At 40.6% G+C, this 22662-nt stretch overlaps 1 protein-coding gene across 1 annotated transcript in view; it reads right to left on the bottom strand.

Annotated features, from left to right (window-relative positions):
- Positions 1 to 22662, bottom strand: part of ddx43 (DEAD (Asp-Glu-Ala-Asp) box polypeptide 43) — a 77093-nt gene that overhangs the window by 46789 nt on the left and 7642 nt on the right. The window contains exons 2-5 of the mRNA XM_060854977.1: positions 13369 to 13424; positions 11783 to 11921; positions 10233 to 10379; positions 10007 to 10088 (exon numbers count right to left, since the gene is read on the bottom strand). Coding sequence (XP_060710960.1) covers positions 10007 to 10088; positions 10233 to 10379; positions 11783 to 11921; positions 13369 to 13424 — 424 coding nt within the window. The remainder of the gene's footprint in view (positions 1 to 10006; positions 10089 to 10232; positions 10380 to 11782; positions 11922 to 13368; positions 13425 to 22662) is intronic.

Here is a 22662-nt window from a genome sequence, read left to right on the forward strand (position 1 = left end):
AACCAGGGATTTTCCAAGTATTAATTAAAAGACAGACATCAGGTGCACCTTAATATTTAAGAACACCCTTCATAAAAAAAGGAATGAGTGATACTGAAAGCTGCATACAGACAAGATATTAGTACTATAATTATATAATACTGAAGCTTGTCATTAATTGTAAAACAGTAATAACCTTTTTGCTACAACATGTAGTCTGGCCAGAAGTTAGATTTCACTATTAGATTAGAACAGTTAACAACAGCTCAAATAATAAAAAAAATTCTTACTGTAAACAGATGAAGGACTTACTGGACAAGTGTATGGCTAGAATCTGCCTTTTCTGCCAAAAGAGGGAGCTTTAACACTGGCAAATCTGGCTTCACAATTTGCTGGCTAAATTGCAACATTACAGAACAAGTAACTAGAATTGGAATAAAGGCCTAAATTTTAATATGGCAACCCACTGGCTTCTGACTTTGCTATGTTTCGAGGCTCAGCTTCATTGAGATCATTGAGCTTTCTGGTCTGAATGAGACTACAAATGATTGCCCACTTCTCAGCCTCAAATGGGTTTTGCGGGACAGAAATGAGATAACATAGACAACTTTCTGGCTCAAGTCGTAATAGTGATTGGCGGTCTTGCCAACAGGAGGATCAAAAGGATTCAGGGGCGGGGTGGTGGGTGTACATGTCTGTGTGTGTGTGACAAAATCTTCGAGGGCCACTTGTGCAGCTTTCTGAGAAACTGGGAACATTTTTGCAGCAAGTTAAGGACAGCACTATATGATACAGCTGGTTTGAGTGTTAGGTGATTGGCATGAGGTAGAAACTTGAGATAAAGTATGAAGATAGGAAATGCAGGATAACTACTGTACCTCCTCCTACCAGCAGCAGTCTCAGACAACGAAATTAATCAATTAAACAGCATTCTTTCAACATCAGAGACGGCAGAGCAAGAAAACAAATGCTGAAAGATCACAGGAGCGAGAGGCTGCTCGCAGCTCTGGAGTGGTACTTCCTGTTCTTCACAAATCAGATTACCTCACTGAACCAGACCAATGCACATACTGTGAAGAATAATTCCACATCAGTTATTCCACACAAACACCATTGTTACTTGTGACGTTTTCTAAACAATGCTGCATTCCCCATTTCTCGCTAAGTTATTTGAAGCAAGAGCCATAGATTGGTGTTTTGGTTCTGAACTAAAGTTGCGCTTGCAAAATGAAAGATTAACGTGAATAATGGCTGCAACAAATGGCAGGGTCAGCTTATGGGTAGGATAACTGTTTATATGGTTCAATTGCCTCCACCTTTGGAGCATACCAACACTTCCCATTCACCTTAATAAAGCAAATCAGTGAAGTGGTATGTATCAGTGGCATCCCTTTGTTAAGTGTTCATTCCAGGAAGTTCAACTGATGATCGGTCTTGAAATGGGTCCCAATTAATAAGAATCCTGTTGCTCAACAATGAAGTGACTTGTCAATAGTCACCCAGAATCCTTTTCCCAACTTTAACATTTGCACAGGGAGTACACATCTTTCTCAATTCAAACATTAGTTGTCTTCCCATCTAAATTTATATGCTAATGCTGTTTTTTCCTTTAGTCTGGTTACGTTGAATGTGTCCATATCATCCACCATAATAGTTAAGAGTTTGCTTGGCAGTCTGATGCAGGAGGAGACACATTGGCAGTATGCGTGGGGGTGAGAAATAAAGTCTGGTTGCCAGCTTCTTGATATTATCATGACTTGGAATGTAACGTTGCTCCTTCATGGTCACAAAGTCAAAACTCTGGAACTCTCTCCTGAACAGCATCATTGGTATCCCTATACTGACTGAGTTATAACACTTCAAGACAACAGCTTACCAACATCTTCACAAGGTCAATTAGGGATGGGCAATAAATGCTGGCATAGCCAGCAAGTCTACACATCCAATGACTGAATAAAACAAAACAACCCTAGTTACATCATACACTTCACAAGGGAGCAGAGTGCTGTCAGAACATTTCACATTGTAAGTAAAAGCAAGATACTGGGGAGGCTAAAAATATGAAATAAAACAGATGCTGAAGAAATTCAGCAGGTGTGGCAGTATCCATGCAGAGAGAAAGAGTTGATGTTGACTCCAGTATGATTGAACATGTGTGACTAGTGTCATACTGGATTTGAAATGTTAACTTGGTTTCTCTCTTCACATTATAAACACCACTACCAACATGTACGAGTGAGGTGCTGCCAAAAGACATTTGCTACATTTCGCACAATATTACCTTTCTGTCACAGCAATATGGTTTTCGACTTATGTAATCCATAGTGAGGGAGATCTGAATGTGTTTTCAGTGTGGCTTAACTAGTAACACTGATATGGAATTTTAGAACAGCAAGAAAGAAAAGTAATAGGCTAGCAAGTTCATAATATTGCTTTAATTAAACACCAGCGTTCAAATTAGCCCACCTTTTGCTGGCATCTCTAAGGCAAGAATCAAAAGGTAGATTCATTCCTTAGCTGTCCTATAACCTTGACAATTACTTTGTATCTCAAACTAACCAACCTTTGGAACACCAATTCATTTGTTAACATTTCCAGCTACATCCATCAGAGGCTAGTTAAATAGTCAGAATTATAGATTGTTCATATTAATCTTCTCTTTTCCTCCTGGTCATCTCAAAGAACACCACCACTTGTAAGTTTCCCTTCAAGTCTACAACAAGAATGAATCTAACCATCTCTATTTGATATGCAAGGGCATTACCACTGCTGAATCCCCTACAATTAACATTCAATGGATTACCATTGATCAGAAACTGAAAGTAGACCACAAAAATATTGTGGTTACAAAAGAAAGTGAAAGGTTTAGAATCTTGCAGTAATTTTCAGAATCCTCCAGAATTTGTCTCCATCTAAAAAGGTACTAGTCTGGAGTATAATGGAATACTGTCCCAACTTGCCTTTAAGTGTGGTTTCAGCAAATATCAAGAAGCTTGACACCATTCCAGATAAAGTAGCTTGCTTCATCAGTATCCCTATTCACAACCTTCAATATTCATTTCCTCTACCACTGATACATAGCAGTTTGCACCATATGGAAGATGCACTGCAGCAACTCACCAAGGTTCTTTAGACAGCACCTTCCAAACTCTGACCTCTACCACTTGGAAGAACAAGGGCAATACTTGCATGGGAACACCATGACCTGCAAGTTTCCTGCCAAGACATCATCCTGACTTGGAACTATAGTCACTGTTCCTTCACTGTGGCTGGGTCAAAATTCAGGAACTACCACCTTTAACAGCAACAATGCTGCAAAGCATAGAAGTGGCTTACTACCACCTTCCTGGCAGCAATTAGGAATGATCAACAAATGCTGGCCTTGTTCCTATAATGTATTCAGGACTTACTTTTTATTTCCAAAATGTAAAAATCCAAATAAGAGAAAATTCATCACTGGACCTAGTAATGGGACATAATCTAAAAAGGCAAGTGAAGTAAAAGTAAGGGGACTATCTAGGCAATAGTGAGAACATACTTTAAGACCATGATAGAACAAAACAAAGTACAATGAGAACGACATTTATAGCTTGAAGAAAGGCTGATTTTGAGAGGCTGAGAATAGAACGTGAAGAAAAAAGGGCAACAATATTAGGAAACAATGATGTAGAACAACAATGGGAAACCTTTAGAACAGTCCTCCACATAATGCAGGAGAAGTCTACTCAGCTAAAAGGAAAACTCAGACTGAACAGTTTTGCAATTCCATGGATAACTAAAAGGCATAAAGCATAACTGAGAGTTAGGAAATTAAGTGTACGGATAACAGACAGAAACAAAAACAAATTAGAAGAGAAGTAAAATAATTAGGAAGGAAAGGAGAAATTATGAAATTTTCATAAACAAAATAGTAAAATATTTCATAGATACATCAGTAAGAGCCATGGTTGGAATAAGATTGTCAAAAGTAGACAGGATAATTTCATAAGTACTGAAAGAAATGACAGAAATATTAAATTACTTTGTTTTGTGTTTCACAGGAAGATGGAATGTAGTCATGACACTAAATGATGAAATGAACAATAAGATAAGCACATTTAAACATAAATGGGAATGTTCTGAATAAACTGAAATTCATAGGATAAAATTCCTAGATTAGATGGATTGAATTCACCAATTTTAAAATGATTAGGGATGAGATTACTACATATATTTAATAATTCAATGTAAAAAAAGGTGTAGTTCGAGAGCACTGGTATATAACTAATACAACTCTCATGTTTAACAATGGGGCAGAACATGTCCAGGGAATTATAGACCAGTCAGCTCAACATTGATTATAGGAAAAGTGGAATTCTCATTGAAGAGAAAAAACAGATAATTACAAATTGAAGCTATAATAATGAACAGTCAGCATGAATGTCAAAGGAAAGTTGTGCTTCACCAATCTCACTGATTAATGAAGTATCAGAGTAGGAAAAATAATATAGTGTATGTAATTTATCTAGATTGTCAAAAAGGTCTTTGATCAAGTGCTTCGTAACAGAATGAGAGAACTTAGAATTAAGAGGCAAGTAGCAACACGGCTTGGCATCCAGTTTGAAGACATTTTATAGGAAACCTATGAGCAAGATAAGCCCACCATACTGAAACAGCTTGCAAGATTATAAAAGAATTCCACTTCTACAAACCTATAATATTTGCCCTTACATATCAGTTCAATATATGCATCAATATTTCATAATATAAATATTTAAATATCTTCAATCATTTTACCTATCAAATTACTTTTAAATGGGGTGATTGATGTGGAAAGCAAAATGGAGTTCAAATTTAATGGCCTTAAGTTGCTTTGTTGCATATAGTTGGTGATCTGGCCACATTTTAAGCACTCTCTCCCCAATCCCCTGCCATTTTCACTTCAACCAATAGATTAGATTAGTTTAGATTACTTACAGTGTGGAAACAGGTCCTTCAGCCCAACAAGTCCACACCGACCCGCAGAAGTGCAACCCACCCAGACCCATTCCCCTACATTTACCCTTTCACCTAACACTATGGGCAATTTAGCATAGCCAATTCACCTAACCTGCACATTTTTGGACTGTGAGAGGAAACAGGAGCACCCGGAGGAAACCCATGCAGACATGGAGAGAATGTGCAAACTCCACATAGATAGTCGCCTGAGGCGGGAATTGAATCCAGGTCTCTGACGCTGTGAGGCAGCAGTGCTAACGACTGTGTCACCATGCCGCCCAGATAGCATATCACCAAATGCAAAATCTAACATGAGCTTGAGCTACTGGGTAACACTATACTGTGCAACGTTTGAAAACAAATTGCTTCATGTATTCATGGATGGTAACCTAGCATTTTTTTTTATACAACAGAAAGTTAGTTTATCACAAGAAAAAAATTTATTTAACATTAATCTCCACCTTTGCCTTATTTGAAATGACTGAAAATGACTTCCAACAAATGCATAGGATGAATTGCTACTGATATTAAAGGATATATTAGTCAATGGCTTTGTAAATTAATTTTAAATGGAAAAATGTTTTTAAAATATGTGTATTTGTGTTCTTGTGTATCAAGCAAAAGCTTCATTTATGCAGCCTCTTTTGAAAGAGCATAAATGGTATACATGAAAAGATTCAATGGCGATAATTCAGCTTGGTGTCTGGGTACTTTCTTGTGCTGGGCTATTTTTTAGTTCAGAATCACAAAAAGATGATTTGCATTGAATTCAATTTGTGCTTAAAATTCTCTATTTTTTGCACCAGTCACAACAATTTTTGATTAATTACATTAAAAAAGCACAATGTAGCAAAAACTCGATCTCATAACTCAGAAATGCAAACTTTATCCAAAATACACAATAGGTCCACAGTCTACTGCACTTAATGGGTTGTTGTATTTTAACCCAAAGAGATTGAATCCACCACAGTTACTTAAACTCATTTAAATGAAATGAACAGTACAGGAAGAATTATTTTGCACAACTTTAACTCAAATTGAGGAGCAATAAAATCAATATAAGAACAGGATTCATGCAGGTCAAAGGAAGTATTAAAAGGTCAACATATGTGAATTGTTCTCTCTCAGGCAAGAACCGCTAAGAGTAAATACACTGTTCTTGCCAAGAGAAGCTCTGAATGAGATTGATAACTTTGCAGCTAATCAGCTCTTCCCATCTGGATATGAGGCAACTCCCTACTCAGAAACGACTCTTCCGAGATTAAACTGTAAATCTAACGATGGAAAGTGTTGCTTTAAGATAACAAACTCCTGACCCTTATCCACCTGGAACTGGAACTGCTTGTGTGAAGAGTCCACCTGCCCTTAGCATCTGAAAATAGAAATAAGGTTCAGTTCCTTCCTCACAATTCCAAACTACTCATCAACACTCCCTATACAGCTTTCCCACATACACAGCAGCAGGGAAAGTACTTGTTGAGAGCCGATGGTAAAAAGCAGAACTACATCTGCTAGAATAATTACTCAATATTTATACAGCAGTCAGGGCAAAATAAAAGTGACCAAAACACAGATGGCGAAAGCAATAATTCTTTTTTGCTTCAGTAAGAAGCCAGCCACATTCCATAAAATGGAGAGCATTCAACAGCTGATAACAGCTAGAGTACAAATGCCACCACTCAAATACTAACAACTAAGATGTCTGGGAATTAAATCCACTTGCTTGCAGATTTGAGTCCAAGGACTGCACAACACTCCAATCACTTGAGCACAGTTGCATAATACTGGTCACCCCTGCAGTTGGCTCGCAGATGTCACAAGAGTATAAGTAAAGAATTGTAAGGAGAAGGCAAGATAAGGAACAGGTGCAGTAGTAGGCAATTCAGCTCCTTGAGCCTGTATTCAACTAGATTATTACTGATCTTCTATTTCAAACGATTCTCCCAAACTAACCCTACATCCTTTGATAATTTCATATGGAGAAATGCACCAACACAGACTTAGAACTACACAGTGGCTGAGCTTCCTCAAAACATTCACCACCCTCAGAGTGAAGCAAATCCTCCTCACCTCAGCCCTAAATGATCTCTTATTCTGTGTCTCAGTTCTACACATTATATCCACTCCCAAAAACCTAGGGGTAACATTGATCTTGCATCTACTCTGACAAAGCATTGTAAAAATCACATTTTAATAAGATTTTCTCATTCCTCTCAGTTGAGAATTCAGCACTTTTACAGCTTCAGATAGGGACAAAGTGCTTCAAAGCCAATGAAGCATTTTCCTATCTCAACTCAATTTTTTTCTCCCCTAATCCAGTCCCTTTTCACTTATATCCACGGTTTTTCTTACACTTATGACAATTCACAGGCTCCAGCCATCTCCTCTCACTACGGACGTGCAATTCCTTCATACGTACGGTCTCAGGGCTTTCTGCTTCCTCCTGGAGAAAAGACTTGAATTGTCCTCATCCACCACCACCTACTCCTTCTCCACCTGGCCAAGTTAGTCCTCGCTTTGAACGACTTCTCCTTTAATCCCTCCTTTACTTAAGGTCAAAAGTGTAGCCACGGTTACACCTGTCTCTTCGCAGGTTAAGTGGAACGTTCCTTGTTCAGGTCTTACTCCTGCCCCACCCACACCTCTCTCTGGAACATTGATGACAATGATCAGACTGCTCTCTCTCTCTCGTCCAATTTTGCTTCCAATTTCCACCCGGCCCTCACTTTCACCTGGTCCATTTCGAATTCCTCCCTTTCTCAACATTTGTGTTTTCATTTCTAGGGACAGGATGATGACCACTATCCACTACAAACCCAGAGACTCCCACAGTTATCTTGACTACACAACCTCACTCCCTGCTTCCTGTAAAGACTCCATTCCGTTCTCGCAGTTTCTTAATCAACGTTACATCTGTTCCGATGATGTCAGCTTTTACAAAGGGCTCTTTGAAATGTCCAAATTCTTCCTAAACTGAAGATTCATCCCCACTGTGGTCAACAAGGCCCTTAACTGTGTTCAATCCATCTCCCACACTTCTGCTTTCACCCCTTCCCTCCCACAATAGTGATAGGGTTCCCCTGGTCATTGCTTACCATCTCACTAGCATCCATGTCCAAAGGATCATTAGGTTCTGGCAAATTTCGCGAGACGCCACCATCAGACATGTCTCCACTCCTAACACCACCCCCCCCCCGCAACACTGCACTTTCCCATGCAATCGCAGGTGTAACACTTGCGCATCTACTTCTTCCCTGCTCACTATCCAAGGCCCCATACACACCTAGGTGAAGCAGCATTTATCTGCACTTCACTCAATCTAGTCTACTGTATTGGCTGCTCACAATGTGGTCCCCCCTACATTGGGGAGACAAAATGCAGACTGGGCTACCACCCATGCCCTGTCTGCGAAAATGACCCTGCACTTCCTATTGCCTATCACTTCAACATAGCACTGTGTTCCTTGGCCAACATTTCTGTCTGAGGTTTGCTACAGTGCTCCAGCGAAGCTCTGTCCAAGCTGGAAGAATAACGTTTCATTTTCTGCTTGGGGACCTTGCAGCCTCCAGGACTCGATATCAAGTTCAATAATTTTTAGTCTTTAGCACCTTCGCCTATGTCCTTACCTCAATCCACAAAAAACCAGTCCTTGTCATTATGTGAGCTGCTACCATACTGATGATCCCCATTAGCACTATAGATTTTCCCAGGCTAATTGTCCATTCCTTTGTCTGTCCATCTACTATCCTCTCCGTCTCTGAGCTTTATCTCCATGTATCGTTTGCTGCTCTCCCAACTTCAGTATCAGCATTTACACTAACCTTTTCCTCACTATGATCAGTTCTGAAGAAGGGACAGTGGACCCGAAACATTAACTCTGATTTCTCTCCACAGTTGCTGTCAGATGTGCTGAGATTCTCCAGAAATTTGTTTTGTTTTAGAATTGGAAATGCTGAAAATCAATGGTTTTTTTTTATTTGAAACATTTTCTTTGGAAGAATCATCATTATTATGATGCAAGAAATGTGGTGATGGCCAACACGCATACAGTAAGATCCCATGAACAGTAATGAGATAAATGAGCAGACAATCAATCAGTAGTAATGATGTTGATGGAGGGGTAAATGTGGACCAGAACACAAGAGAGTATTCCTCTGCTTTACTTGAAATTAGTACCATAGGACCTTTTGCATTCACCTGACAGGGCAGATGAGGCCTCTGGGATTTACATCTCATCTGAAAAAAATCACCTGAAACAGTGCAGTCCTCTCTCAGCCTCACTCCTCTGATGGTGCAAATATCCTTTATTGTTTCCCTTCTGGTGATGCAGCCCATCTAACAAACGGCCCTTCCCTGGTGCTACCTTCCTCTGGCATGGCATTATTCTCTTGGCATGGTACTTTCCACAGGGCAACTGTTGTGCTTTGAGAGTGTAGCCACTCTTCATTACTGATCCACTAACATTACAGCTCTTGCTTGGAACTGCCTACCTCACAGCACAGCCACGCAGCACTGCCTCAGGAGCGCTAGCTTTGATTATAGGCTGAATCTTTGAACTTACTTTCTTCAGATTCTAAAACAAGATTGCTGCTAACTCAGTCATGACCAGCTTATCTTTTGTTTTGGAATTTGTTTAAGTGACCAGGCCCTTTAAGCTAATTGCACAGACTGCAAGTGCAGGTAACTTAAAGGGGCTGACTCGTACTTGGCTGGTATAGGAACTTTTAGGCAGTTACACGACTGTGCAGCTTACATGCAACACTGGCCTTGAATGCCAAAACCTTCTATAAAGCAAATTGCTCTAACTTGAAAATGACAAAGCAGCAGATTTTGCAATGTGGCCTGTTTGAATTATATTGCTTTCTAATCTTCTAAAGCATGATTGAGCACCGGATGGGAAGATCCAGAGACCAGACCACCAGCTAAATGCTGCAAGAGAAATGTAGAAGGAAATTTGCAGCTTTTTAGTTTCTGGACTTAAAATCAAATCACAAATGTTTTGGAAAATGTACTTCTGAATTTGTATTGTCAGATTTCAGAAAAAAATTACCTCCAATTTGTGACTTCTTCTGGTGTCATATTGACAACTGTCTCAGCTTCGATGTAGAAGTTTTTTTTAATTGGTGAAAGGCCTTAATGCAAAAAGAGAAAGTGGTTATTTGTAAAACAGATTCTTTCTGGTCAATCTAATATGGGCTACGGAGACTCAGCCTCAGTCGTATTGGTGACCAGGGTTTCTGAGTGCATGTATCAGATGACAGAAGGGAAATACCAACCAGCCCACTTCATGGCTTCATATTTCTCTTTGTTTGCACGCAGTGAGTTCCAGTTGATGACTGGACGGGGTGTGTTCACGTTGCTGCATTTAGCAGAGTAAGTATCAGAGCTGGTCCTTGCACTGCTACTTAATTTCGATGAGATGCCTTGAGGGATGGGCGAGGGAAAGAATGAGAAAAGACAAAATTAATGCAGATTTCCAACAGATTGTGAGCTTCCTTTCACATCTGAGATCCAGAGATCTGTGGCACAATGTCAACTGCTTTTAGACTTAGAGCATCATAAACTCAGGCTCAAACAATCACAAATCACACCCCTGACCACTGGCATCTCACTTAGAAGAGTGCCCTTTGTACAATTATCGTCTAGAGTAATGGAGAGCAATAGGTCTTTTGTTAATTTGGCTGATCCATAAACTCGAAGAAAGTGAGGACTGCAGATGCTGGAGTACCTGTGTTTTTCCAGCATCACATTTTTCAACTCTGATCCATAAACTCGACTGGTTTGTGACAGGTTCTGAAATCCACAATTATACCATAGGTTTCATGAACTGAACCCCTGGATCAGGTTTTTCACAGCAACTTCCAATCAATGTGATGATTCTGTTTGATCAATCAAGGGAGGCAACTCCCATCCTCAGACAGACAGCGCAAACACTACTTCATTCCCCTAACCCAGGTCAGCGCACGTGCTTCCCTCTCTCAACTACACTCAGTCACTGTGGACAATTCCCTACTTATCTTCACCTCCTGCATTTGACCAGTGAAGATTAGATTAAATTCCCTACAGTGTGAAAACAGGCCCTTCCACCCAACCAGTCCACACCGACCCTCTGAAGAGTAACCCAGACCCATTTGCCTCTGACTAACGCACCTAATACTATGGGCGATTTAGCATGGTTAATTCACCTAACCTGCACATCTTTGGACTGTGGGAGGAAACCGGAGCAACTGGAGGAAACCCACGCAGACATGGGGAGAATGTGCAAACTCCATGCAGACAGCTGCCCAAGGCTGGAGTCGAACCTGGGACCATGGTGCTGTGAGGCAGCAGTGCTAACCACTGAGCCACCGCTCAGATTTCCCAGGATATTGCTTGGTATGGAGGGACGGTCTTATGAGGAAAGGCTGACTAACTTGAGGCTGTTTTAGTCAGAGAGAAGAAGGTTGAGAGGTGATTTAATAGAGACATACAAGATGATCAGACAGTAGGTAGGGTGGACAGTGCGAACCTTTTTCCTTGGATGGTGATGGGTAACATGAGGTTACATAACTTTAAATTGTGGGGTGATAAATATAGGACAGATGTCAGAGGCAGTTTCTTTACTCAGAGTAGTAAGGGCATGGAATACCCTGCCTGCAACTGTAGTAGATTGGCCAACTTTAAGGGTATTTAAATGGTCCTTAGGTAAACATATTGATCATAATGGAATAGTGTAGGTTAGATGGGCTTCAGATTGGTTTCACAGGTCGGCACAACATCGAGAGTCGAAAGGCTTGAACTGCGCTGTAATGTTCCATGTTCTAAAACTAAGACCTTTCAGACTTACTTCGGTCAGACCTCTTAGCTCCATCCACCTCATCTGCATTTCTCCTCTCAACAATATTCTCAATTAGTTCCTTGGCTTTCAGCTGGGCTGCGTGGCTTCCAAACAGCTTCACTTCCACTTCAAAATCTCCTTTTAATATCTAGCATGAAAGAAATTTTTTTAAAAAGTGTAAAATCAATAGTCCTATGACACCAAAATGGGGTAAAACAGCATATTCTAGTATCTGCTTGTGCTGTTGGTTTTGGACGCAGAAAGCTAACAGACACCATTCTCCCCAGCAGTGATGTGCAGCTTGTTTGGAACATTAGTCACTCCTTATATCATGGATTAGGATGAGTGACAGTCTAACCCCAGATCTGCTGCCTTCAAACTTTGAAAGAACCTCAATTCTGTTACAAGAGGCTTTCGATCTTTAATCTCACGGTTGCCATGATCCAGCTGATCTTTATCCTGCTTTTAAGAACACATGAATGTTTCAGAAATGATGCTAGTTTGCTTTTTGCTTTCAGCTGACGAAATGTTGCTTCTACATTGGGCTTCATCACTGTGCTCGGGGACAGGATTCTCATAGAACAGTTAGGGGACATTCTCTTCATTTTGAACAATGTCTGTCCTCCAGCTACATGTGTGAAGCAGATTACACAATGAATCACAGCATGGCAAATTGGCCATTTCGCCTGATTCAAAGTGCTGGCATAGACAAGGAACAACTTGCCTCGTGCCACTCCACTGCCTTTTCTCCATAACCTTGCAATCACGTTTCTTATTTTTCAGATAATAATACAATTGTTTTGAAAGCCTCAACAACACTCTCAGACAGTATATTCCAGACCCCAACCACTTCCTGTGTGAAAAATCTTGTGTCACTGTCCTTTTACCAATTACTTTTAAGTCTCTTCATTTACACTATCCAAACTGCTCATGATCTCTAATACGTCTAAACAATCTTAAATTTGATCACTCAACATCGGTCCTAGCATCACAATTCTACTCCTTGCTGAAATCTTTCATTTGCTATTTACACTGGAATTGTTTAATCCCATCATATAGACCCTTTTTTTATTCACATGGACAACAGAAAGAGTGAAAACATACAATCTCAATTTCTGATTCCTCCCATAGTCACATGGAACTGCAAGTCTGAACGAAGTCACTTCCAGAGTAGGCGGCCAGTCAATGAACCTTTCTTCAGATTGTGATCAGACAACTTGTCAGACAGTTTTGTTGCACCGACCCAAATTAAGCAACCCCAACTCACCTTCACAATGATGAGGTACAAATGGCAAAATCTAATACTTGCAAATGGGGACAGGAAATTTAATCTACAGATTTACCAGAAATTCAACTTTTGATACATTAGAGTCTTCATTTTTAGAAGTGCTGCAAGGACCACATTCATCTGCTCCTGTATAACTTTGGTTATAGTAAATAACCTACAACTGGCTTTCGATGAAAAGCATTAATCAGAACTCTGTGTACCTGGGATCTTGGAAATTTCTGCTAGTGTTTTACAGAAAAATCATTCTACAGTTATATCTAGATCAGAATGAATTTGAGTTTTGAGAATATTCTCAACAAGTTCCTACCTGTATTTTTGATCCTGATGTTTCTTCCAGCTCACGTATTTTAGATCCTCCTCGACCTAGACAAATCAAACACAGAACTAAAGAACTGGAAGGCTACGGACTGATTTTAATCCCTTCACCTATTAGGATACCTTGTCTTACTCTCAGGCTTTCCATTAACCCTCCCCGATGACCCCCCGACCCCACCCCTTGATATTGCACAATAAAAGTCTTCCCAACAGTAGGCTGCAGATTATTGGAGTAGGATGGTGTCAATATGGATTGATTCAGACAATGTTGTAAAAGGCCCCAGACACTTCAAGTGAATCCTACATATTATTATGCTGACACTCTCTGCTACTGCACAATATTTAGTGACAGATGAAGAAATTGACTATCTGTACCACAGAAGTAAAATAGGCCCTGATTCAGCAGGTAGTAGGTACACACTCATTATTCGCTACCCATTATATTGGTAAAATGTCCTCAGTAGGCAGGCAGGGTATACACCTGAAATTGGGGATAGGCTCTTTAGACAAGCAATAGTGGAATTACCACCTATTTCAAACTCCCTTTGCAAAGGTGGACTGCAAGTGATGGCAATTGTCATTGTCCCTGGCATGGGATAAACCTCCTAAGAAGCAAGCACAAATTTTTGCTGCATTTATATAATGGAACAGGGAGAAGTGAGGGAGATTGCGACAACACAGCAAAGACAGCAACTACTAATCCAATTTCTATATGTTTTTGTGAGGTTGGGAGAAACTAGCAGAAGTGAAGTTATTTACCACAGATTCAGTCACAGTTTTTAATAATCATCTAAATTACAGGGAATGCAACCCTAGTTTGTGTAATTTACCCCAGGTTATAATTAAACATAGACAACTAGATTTATTAAAGAAAAATTACACTTGACAAATTCATTCAGAGTTTGAGAAAATGAAACACAGAAACAGGAGAAGCCATTTAACCACAGCCTGTTGTACCATTCCATGAAATGATAATTTATCTGCAATTTTACTAAAACCGTTTTTGCCTTGTGTCAGTTAACACATTTTTTCAGTCTAAAATCTATCAATAGAAAGTAATAAGTAACAGTTGATCTAACACTGATGATCATTTGCAGAAGAGAGTTCCAAACCTCTCCCACCCTTCACAGGGAGAAGCATTTTCTAATTCTCTGAAAGGCTTAGTTCCAATTTTTATGGTATACCTGTAGTCCTAGACATCTCAAATCAACAGAAATAGTTTCTATCCTCCTCTTTCCTTTAATATCTTGCATACTTTGATCACATTACCACTTAACTATCTCAATTCCAAGGAATACAATCCTAAAAATTGTGTAATCTCAATTCATAATTTAAATCGTTGGAGTTAAGGCACGAATCTGATCCAGCCATACTGCACTCTCACCAAGGCCATACTATCCTTTGTAATGTGTGATGTCAAGAACTGTTCACAGGACTGCTATGTGGCCTCAGTTGGCTTTGTATAGCTGCAATATAATCCCAACAGCCTTGCATTCTAATCCTATTAATGAAAGAGGCTAGGATTCCATTAGTTTCTTTGATTATTTTCCAGATCTGATTAGTTGATACTGTCAAACTACGAAGCTAAGAAAGGAAATCTTTTTGTAAGGGTGCTTTCGCTTTATTCAATAATCTTCATTGAAAACTTAGCACACACTTGAAAACTGCAACAATTTTTCATCATAGCACATACAACATTCTAAACTGCCTTAAAAATAAATCCATAACATTCTGACGAAAGTCAATATGCCCGTCTCTCAATGCTAATAATTATTTCAAAATAATCCAGAACTGGATGCACATTTTCTCCAAAACTAATTAGTTCTTCCTTGGCCATAGCCTGATATTTTGTTGAAATCCATCCATTAGTTTGAGAGATATATTATTTACAGACAATCAGATCAAAAGGGGCGTTAAATATCAATTACCTTCAATGATAGAGGAATTATTAATGCTACTCCTCTCTCCACCTATTTCCCATCTTTCCTGCAGACATTAGAGTCTGGAATATTTACTTCCCATCCTGATCATTGTGCAATTATGTGTCACTAATGGTTATTCTACCAGCCCCTCCAAACTAAATTGGTGCCTGTAATTAATCAACTATTCTAACCTATTTTTCTGCCCTAATGTTTTACTCATGTCATAGAATCTAAGAAGCCCTCCAGTATGGAAACAGGCCATCTGGCCCAATAAGTCCACAGTGACCCTCTGAAGAGTAACCCATCCAGATCCATTCCCCTACCCTATTACACTATATTTACCCTTGATTAATGCACCTAACCTACCAATCTTTGGACTGTGGGAGGAAATCAGACCACTTGGACAAAACCCATGCAGACACGAGAGAATGTGCAAACTCCACATGGGCAGTCACCCGAGGCCGGAATCGAACATGGATCTCTGGTGCTAGGAGGCAGCAATGCTCACCACTAAGCCACCATGCTGCTCCTCTAATGCTTTTAGTTTTCTTTGCACCTGTATTGCCAAAAGCATAATTTCTGACTTGTTACTGTACACTCTTTTCTTTTTAGATCACATGATCATAAGTCATAGGAACAGAAACTAGGCCATTCAGCCCATCAAGTCTGCTCCATTATTCAATCATAGCTTATAAGTTTCTCATCCCCATTCTCCTGGTAACCTTTGATCCCCTTTATAATCAAGAACCTATCTATCTCCGTCTTAAATATACTCAATGACCTGGCCTCCACAGCCTTCTGTGGTGGTGAATTCCATAGATTCACCACTCTCTACTTGAAGACATATCGCCTTGTATCTGTTCTAAAAGGTCTTCCCTTTACTCTAAGGCTGTGTCATTGGGTCCTAGTCTCTCTTACTAATAGGAACATCTTCTCAACATCTACTCTGTCTAAGCCATTCAGTATTGTAATGGTTTTTGAAAAATTTATACTACTTTTCCAGCTTATCCCTCTCTTACCTTAAGTACCCTGCCCATCTTTATAAGCCCTCGAAAGTCAGAGTCATAGAGGAGTACAGCATGGAAACAGACCCTTTGGTCCAACTCATCCATCCCAAGCAGATATCCTAAATAATCTAGGAGAAAGTGAGGACTGCAGATGCTGAAGATTAGAGTCAAAATTGTGGTGCTAGAAATGGCAGAAATGTCGATTCTGCTGCTCCTTGGATGCTGTCTGACTTGCTGTGCTTTTCCAGCACCACAATTTTGATTCTAAGTAAATCTAGTCCCATTTGTTAGCATTTAACCCATATCCTTCTAAACACTTCCTTTTAAAGCACCTGTCCAGATGCTTTTTAAATATTATAATTGTATCAGCCTCTATCACTTCCTCTGGCTGCTCATTCCATACACTCACCTACCCTCTGTGTGAGAAAGTTGCTCCTTAGGTCCCTTTTAAATCTTTCTCCTCCCACCTTAAACCTATGCCCTCTAGTTTTGGACTTTCCCATCCCGGACAGCTTCCTAGTTAGGATTTAGGTCTCAGCCAGTTCTGAAATCCCATCCAACAATACTATTAGTGCAGGCACTGGAACACGAGCAATGCTCTATGACATGGTACACAGTATTTCCCATACCAGTCCTTCCACCACAAATTCACTTCTTTAATCTGCTCATCTCTATTGCAGTTTGCAGTTGACATTGGTAATACTGCACAGATTTCAACCCATTAAGTTTGATCTTTTAATTTCACTCCAAACTTCTGGTGTTTTTCAAAGAGGACCTCTTATTCACACTTTCTTGTATGTTCCCAACTTGGATAACAATAATTCAATTCTTTCCTTCACTACTCTAATATCCTTTAATCAGTATTAAATGCCCTCCCATCTTGGCACAAGGTTGCCAATATACCATGTCAAACTCTTGATCCTGTTTCTTACTGAATTCCCTACAAGTTTTCATCCTTCACTGGCTACGTTTGGGCAGATTTCTGCTCCAATATGCTTCCCCCATACTAGGTTATGCTTCGAAGTCTTCAACCTTACCCTCAAATTGTATATGAATTGCACCTATTAGAGTCAGAGATGTACAGCTTAGAAACAGAGCTTTCGGTCCAACCCGTCCATGCCGACCAGATATCCCAACCCAATCAGGTCCCACCTGCCAGCACCCGGCCCATATCTCTCCAAACCTTTCCTGTTCATATACCAATCCAAATGCCTCTTAAATGTTGCAATTGTACCAGCCTCCACAACATCCTCTGGCAGCTCATTCCATACACTTACCACCCTCTGCGTGAAAAAGTTGCCCCTTAGGTCTCTTTTATATCTTTCTCCTCTCACTCTAAACCTATGCCCTCTAGTTCTGGACCCAGCGACCCCTATCCATGCCCCTCAATTTTGTAAACCTCCATAAGGTGACCCCTTAGCCTCCAACGCTCCAGGGAAAACAGCCCCAGCCTCTTCAGCCTCTCCCTGTAGCTCAGATCCTCCAACCCTGGCAACATCCTTGTAAATCTTTTCTGAACCCTTTCAAGTTTCACAACATCTTTCTGATAGGAAGGAGACCAGAATTGCACGCAATATTCCAACAGTGGCCTAACCAATGTCCTATACAACCGCAACATGACCTCTCAACTCCTGTACTCAATACTCTGACCAATAAAGGAAAGCATACCAAACACCTTCTTCACTGTCCTAGCTACCTGTGAATCCATTTTCAAGGAGCTATGAAACTGCACTCCAAGGTCTCTTTGCTGAGCAACACTCCCTAGGACCTTACCATTAAGTGCATAAGTCCTGCTAAGATTTGCTTTCCCAAAATACAGCACCTCGCATTTATCTGAATTAAACTCCATCTGCCACTTCTCGCCCACTGGCCCATCTGGTCCAGATCCCGTTGTAATCTGAGGTAACCCTCTTCGCTGTCCACTACACCTCCAATTTTGGTGTCATCTGCAAACCTACGAACTGCACCTCTTATGCTCGCATCCAAATAATTTATGTAAATGAAAAAAAGTAGAGGGCCCAGCACCGATCCTTGTGGCACTCCACTGGTCACAGGCCTCCACTCTCAAAATCAACCCTCCACCACCACCCTCTGTCTTTTACCTTTAAGACAGTTCTGCATCCAAATGGCTAGTTCTCCCTGTATTCCATGGGATCTAACCTTGCTAATCAGTCTCCCATGGGGAACCTTGTCGAATGCCTTACTGAAGTCCATATAGATTACATCTACTGCTCTGCCTTCATCAATCCTCTTTGTTACTTCCTCAAAAAACTCAATCAAGTTTGTGAGACATGATTTCCCATGCATAAAGCCATGTTGACTATCCCAAATCAGTCCCTGCCTTTCCAACTACATGTACATCCTGTCCCTCAGAATTCCCTCCAATAACTTGCCCACCACCGAGGTCAGGATCACCGGTCTATAGTTCCCTGGCTTGTCTTTACCGCCCTTCTTAAACAGTGGCACCACGTTTGCCAACCTCCAGTCTTCCGGCATCTCACCTGTGACTATCGATAATACAAATATCTCAGCAAGAGGCCCAGCAACCACTTCTCTAGCTTCCCACAGAGTTCTCGGGTACACTTGATCAGTTCCTGAGGATTTATCCACCTTTAACCATTTCAAGACATCCAGCACTTCCCCCTCTGTCATCTGACATTTTGCAAGATGTCACCATCTATTTCCCTACAGTCTATATTTTTCATATCCTTTTCCACAGTAAATGCCGTTGTAAAATATTCATTTAGTATCTCCCCCATTTTTTGTGGCTCCATACAAAGGCCACGTTGCTGATCTATTCTCTCCCCAGGTACCCTTATTTCCTTAATATATTTGTAAAAACCCTTTGGATTCTCCTTAATTCTATTTGCCAAAGCTATCTCATGTCCCCGTTCTGCCCTCCTGATTTCCCTCTTAAGTATACTCCTACTTTCTTTATATTCTTCTAAAGATTCACTCGATCTACCCTGTCTATACCTGACATATGCTTCCTGCTTTTTCTTAACTAAACCCTCAATTTCTTTAGTCATCCAGCATCCCCTACAGCTACCAGCCTTCCCTTTCACCCTGACAGGAATATACTTTCTCTGGATTCATTATCTCATTTCTGAAGGCTTCCCATTTTCCAGCCGTCCCTTTACCTGCGAACATCTGCCTCCAATCAGCTTCGAAAGTTCTTGCCTAATACCGTCAAAATTGGCCTTTCTCCAATTTAGAACTTCAACTTTTAGATCTGGTCTACCCTTTTCCATCACTATTTTAAAACGAATAGAATTATGGTCACTGGCCCCAAAGTGCTCCCCCACTGACACCTCAGCCATCTGCCCTGCCTTATTTCCCAAGAGTAGGTCAAGTTTTGCACCTTCTCTTGTAGGTACATTCACACACTGAATCAGAAAATTGTCTTGTACACACTTAAGAAATTCCTCTTCATCTAAACCTGTAACACTATTGCAGTCCCAGTCGATGTTTGAAAAGTTAAATTCCCCTATCATAACTACCCTATTATTCTTACAGATAGCGGAGATCTCCTTGCAAGTTTGTTTCTCAATTTCCCTCTGACTATTAGGGGTCTATAATACAATCCCAATAAGATGATCATCAATTTCTTATTTCTCAGTTCCACCTAAATAACTTCCCTGGATATATTTCCAGGAATATCCTCCATCAGCACACTGTAATGCTATCCCTTATCAAAAATGCCACTCCCCCTCCTCTCTTTCCTCCCTTTCTATCCTTCCTGTAGCAGTTGCACCCTGGAACATTAAGCTGCCAGTCCTGCCCATCCCTGAGCCATGTTTCTGTAATTGCTATGGTATCCCAGTCCCATGTTCCTAACCATGCCTTGAGTTCATCTACCTTTCCTGTTAGGCCCCTTGCATTGAAATAAATGCAGTTTAATTTATTAGTCCTACCTTGTACCTGCCTGCCCTGACTCTTTGACTCACCTCTGTTCTCAACCGCACCAGTCTCAGATTGATGTCTTTCCTCACTATCTCCCTGGGTCCCACCACCACCTCTCCCCCCCCCAATCTTACTAGTTTAAATCCTCCCAAGCAGTTCTAGCAAATTTCTATGCTGTATATTAGTCCCCTTCCAATTTAGGTGCAATCTGTCCTTCTTGTACAGGTCACTTCTACCCCAAAAGAGATTCCAATGATCCAAAAATGTGAATCCTTCTCCCATACACCAGCTCCTCAGCCATGCATTCATCTGCTCTATCCTCCTATTTCTGCCCTCACTAGCTTGTACCACTGGGTGCAATCCAGGTATTACTACCCTTGAGGACCTCCTTTTTAAATTTCTGCATAATTCTCTGTAATCTCCCTTCAGAATCTCAACCTTTTTCCTTCCTATATTGTTGGTTCCAATGTGGACAATGAACTCTTGCTGGCCCCTCTCCCCCGTGAGAACATTCTGCACACTCTGAGACATCCTTGATCCTGGCACCAGGGAAACAACACACCATTCTGCTTTTTATCTGCTGGCCACAGAAACGTCTGTCTGTACCTCGGACTACAGAATCCCCTAACACAATTGATCTCTTGGAAGCCGACGTACCCCTTGTTGCATTAGAGCCAGTCTCAGTACCAGAAACTTGGATGTTCGTGCAACGTTCCCCTGAGAATGCATCACCCCCTACATTTTCCAAAACAGCATATCTGTTTGAAATGGGTATCTCCACAAAAGATTCCTGCCCTAGGTGCCTACCTCTCTTACCCTTCCTGGAGTCAACCCATCTGTGTGACTGTACCTGAGACATTCCCCCCTTCCTAAAAGTGCCATCCACCACACACTGCTGCTGTTGCAAATTCCTCATCGCTTCCATCTGTCTCTCCAACCGATCCACTCGATCTGATAGGATTTGCATCCAACAGCAATTATGGCAGATATAATCCACAGTAACCCTTAAACTCCCACATCTGACAAGTACATATCATTGCAAAGGCCATTTTTGCTCCTTCATTATGTACAGACCCAGAAAATAACACAGTCTTATTCCTCTACAAAACACTGCACCAGGTTAAATTAATAGCTATGGCTTATAGTTTAAGTTTAATCAAGAGACTTATCTCCAAGATTAGTTGCGAAATTCATTGTTTGTTAATTTCACAACTAATCTTGGAGGAACCGGTTTGGGCGAAGTTCACAACACAGAATCAGAGAAGTTAATTGTTTTAAGTCTGTCTAAGAGAAAGGCTGTATTAGTGAGTAGAGTGGGTTCTTTCTTGATTATGTGTTTTTGGAGATAAGTCTCTTGATTAAACTTAAAATATATGCCATAGCTATTAATTTAACCTGGTGCAGTGCTTTGTAGAGGAATAAGACTGTTATGGAATTGCTGATCCTTTATCTCACCTGGGTCTTCTACTCCACACATTATAGTTCATACTAACGCCGCATGAACAGTTATGGAGTTTGGTGTAAACTGTCCAGATACTGCTTCCTTTGAATGTCTCCGATGAACATGTCATTGAGGTTTATAAAATCATGAGGGGCGAGGATAGGGAAAATAGACAAGGTATTTTCCCTGGGTGGGGGAGTCCAGAACTAGAGGACATAGATTTAGGGTGAAAGGGGAAAACTTTAAGAGGGAGCTAAGGGGCAACTTTTTCATGCAGAGGGTGGTGCGTGTTTGCAGAGGAAGTGGTGGAGGCTGATACAATTACAACATTTAAAAGGCATCTGGATAGGTATATGAATAGGAATGATTTAGAGGGATCTGAGCAAATCTCTCTGGCAAATGGAACTAGATTAGTTTAGGATATCTGGTTGGCATGGATCAGTTGGACCAAAGGGTCTGTTTCTGTGCTGTACATGTCTATGACTCCATGACTGTAAGTCAGAGAGAACTAAAATGTAAGTACATTTAACTTGGGATGAACGAGCTTTCCACAAATTTCCATTCAATGCAGTCTGGACGCTCAATCTGCTTAGCATTATCCAAGTCCAGATTAATTACACTTATTTATCAAGTTATTGAATTATTTTGTTTTCACAAACTGGTTTGGACTGAGACTTCTTTTAAATTGTCCACTCACTCCCTCAGGCTTTCGCAAACTGCATGTATTGGAGACTTAAAGCAGCCCCTCCTTCCCTGTCTACACTGAATGCTCACTCTCACCAAGTTCTTATCTTATACGTTCCATTTACACTTCCACCACGTTACAACTTTCTGGAAGAGCAGGACACCAGTAAATGTGTATTTTCAGAAGTTAAATAGGTGCCATACAAGAGGTTACTACACAGGATTAGGGCTCAATGAACTTGGGCGATTCTGTAGAATGGAGATTGGTTAATGGACAGAAACGTAAAGCAGGAATAAACGGTCATTTTTGAGATGAATGGGCTGCAACC

This window comes from Hemiscyllium ocellatum, chromosome 3 (assembly GCF_020745735.1).
Source record: "Hemiscyllium ocellatum isolate sHemOce1 chromosome 3, sHemOce1.pat.X.cur, whole genome shotgun sequence".
Classification (NCBI taxonomy): domain Eukaryota; kingdom Metazoa; phylum Chordata; class Chondrichthyes; order Orectolobiformes; family Hemiscylliidae; genus Hemiscyllium; species Hemiscyllium ocellatum.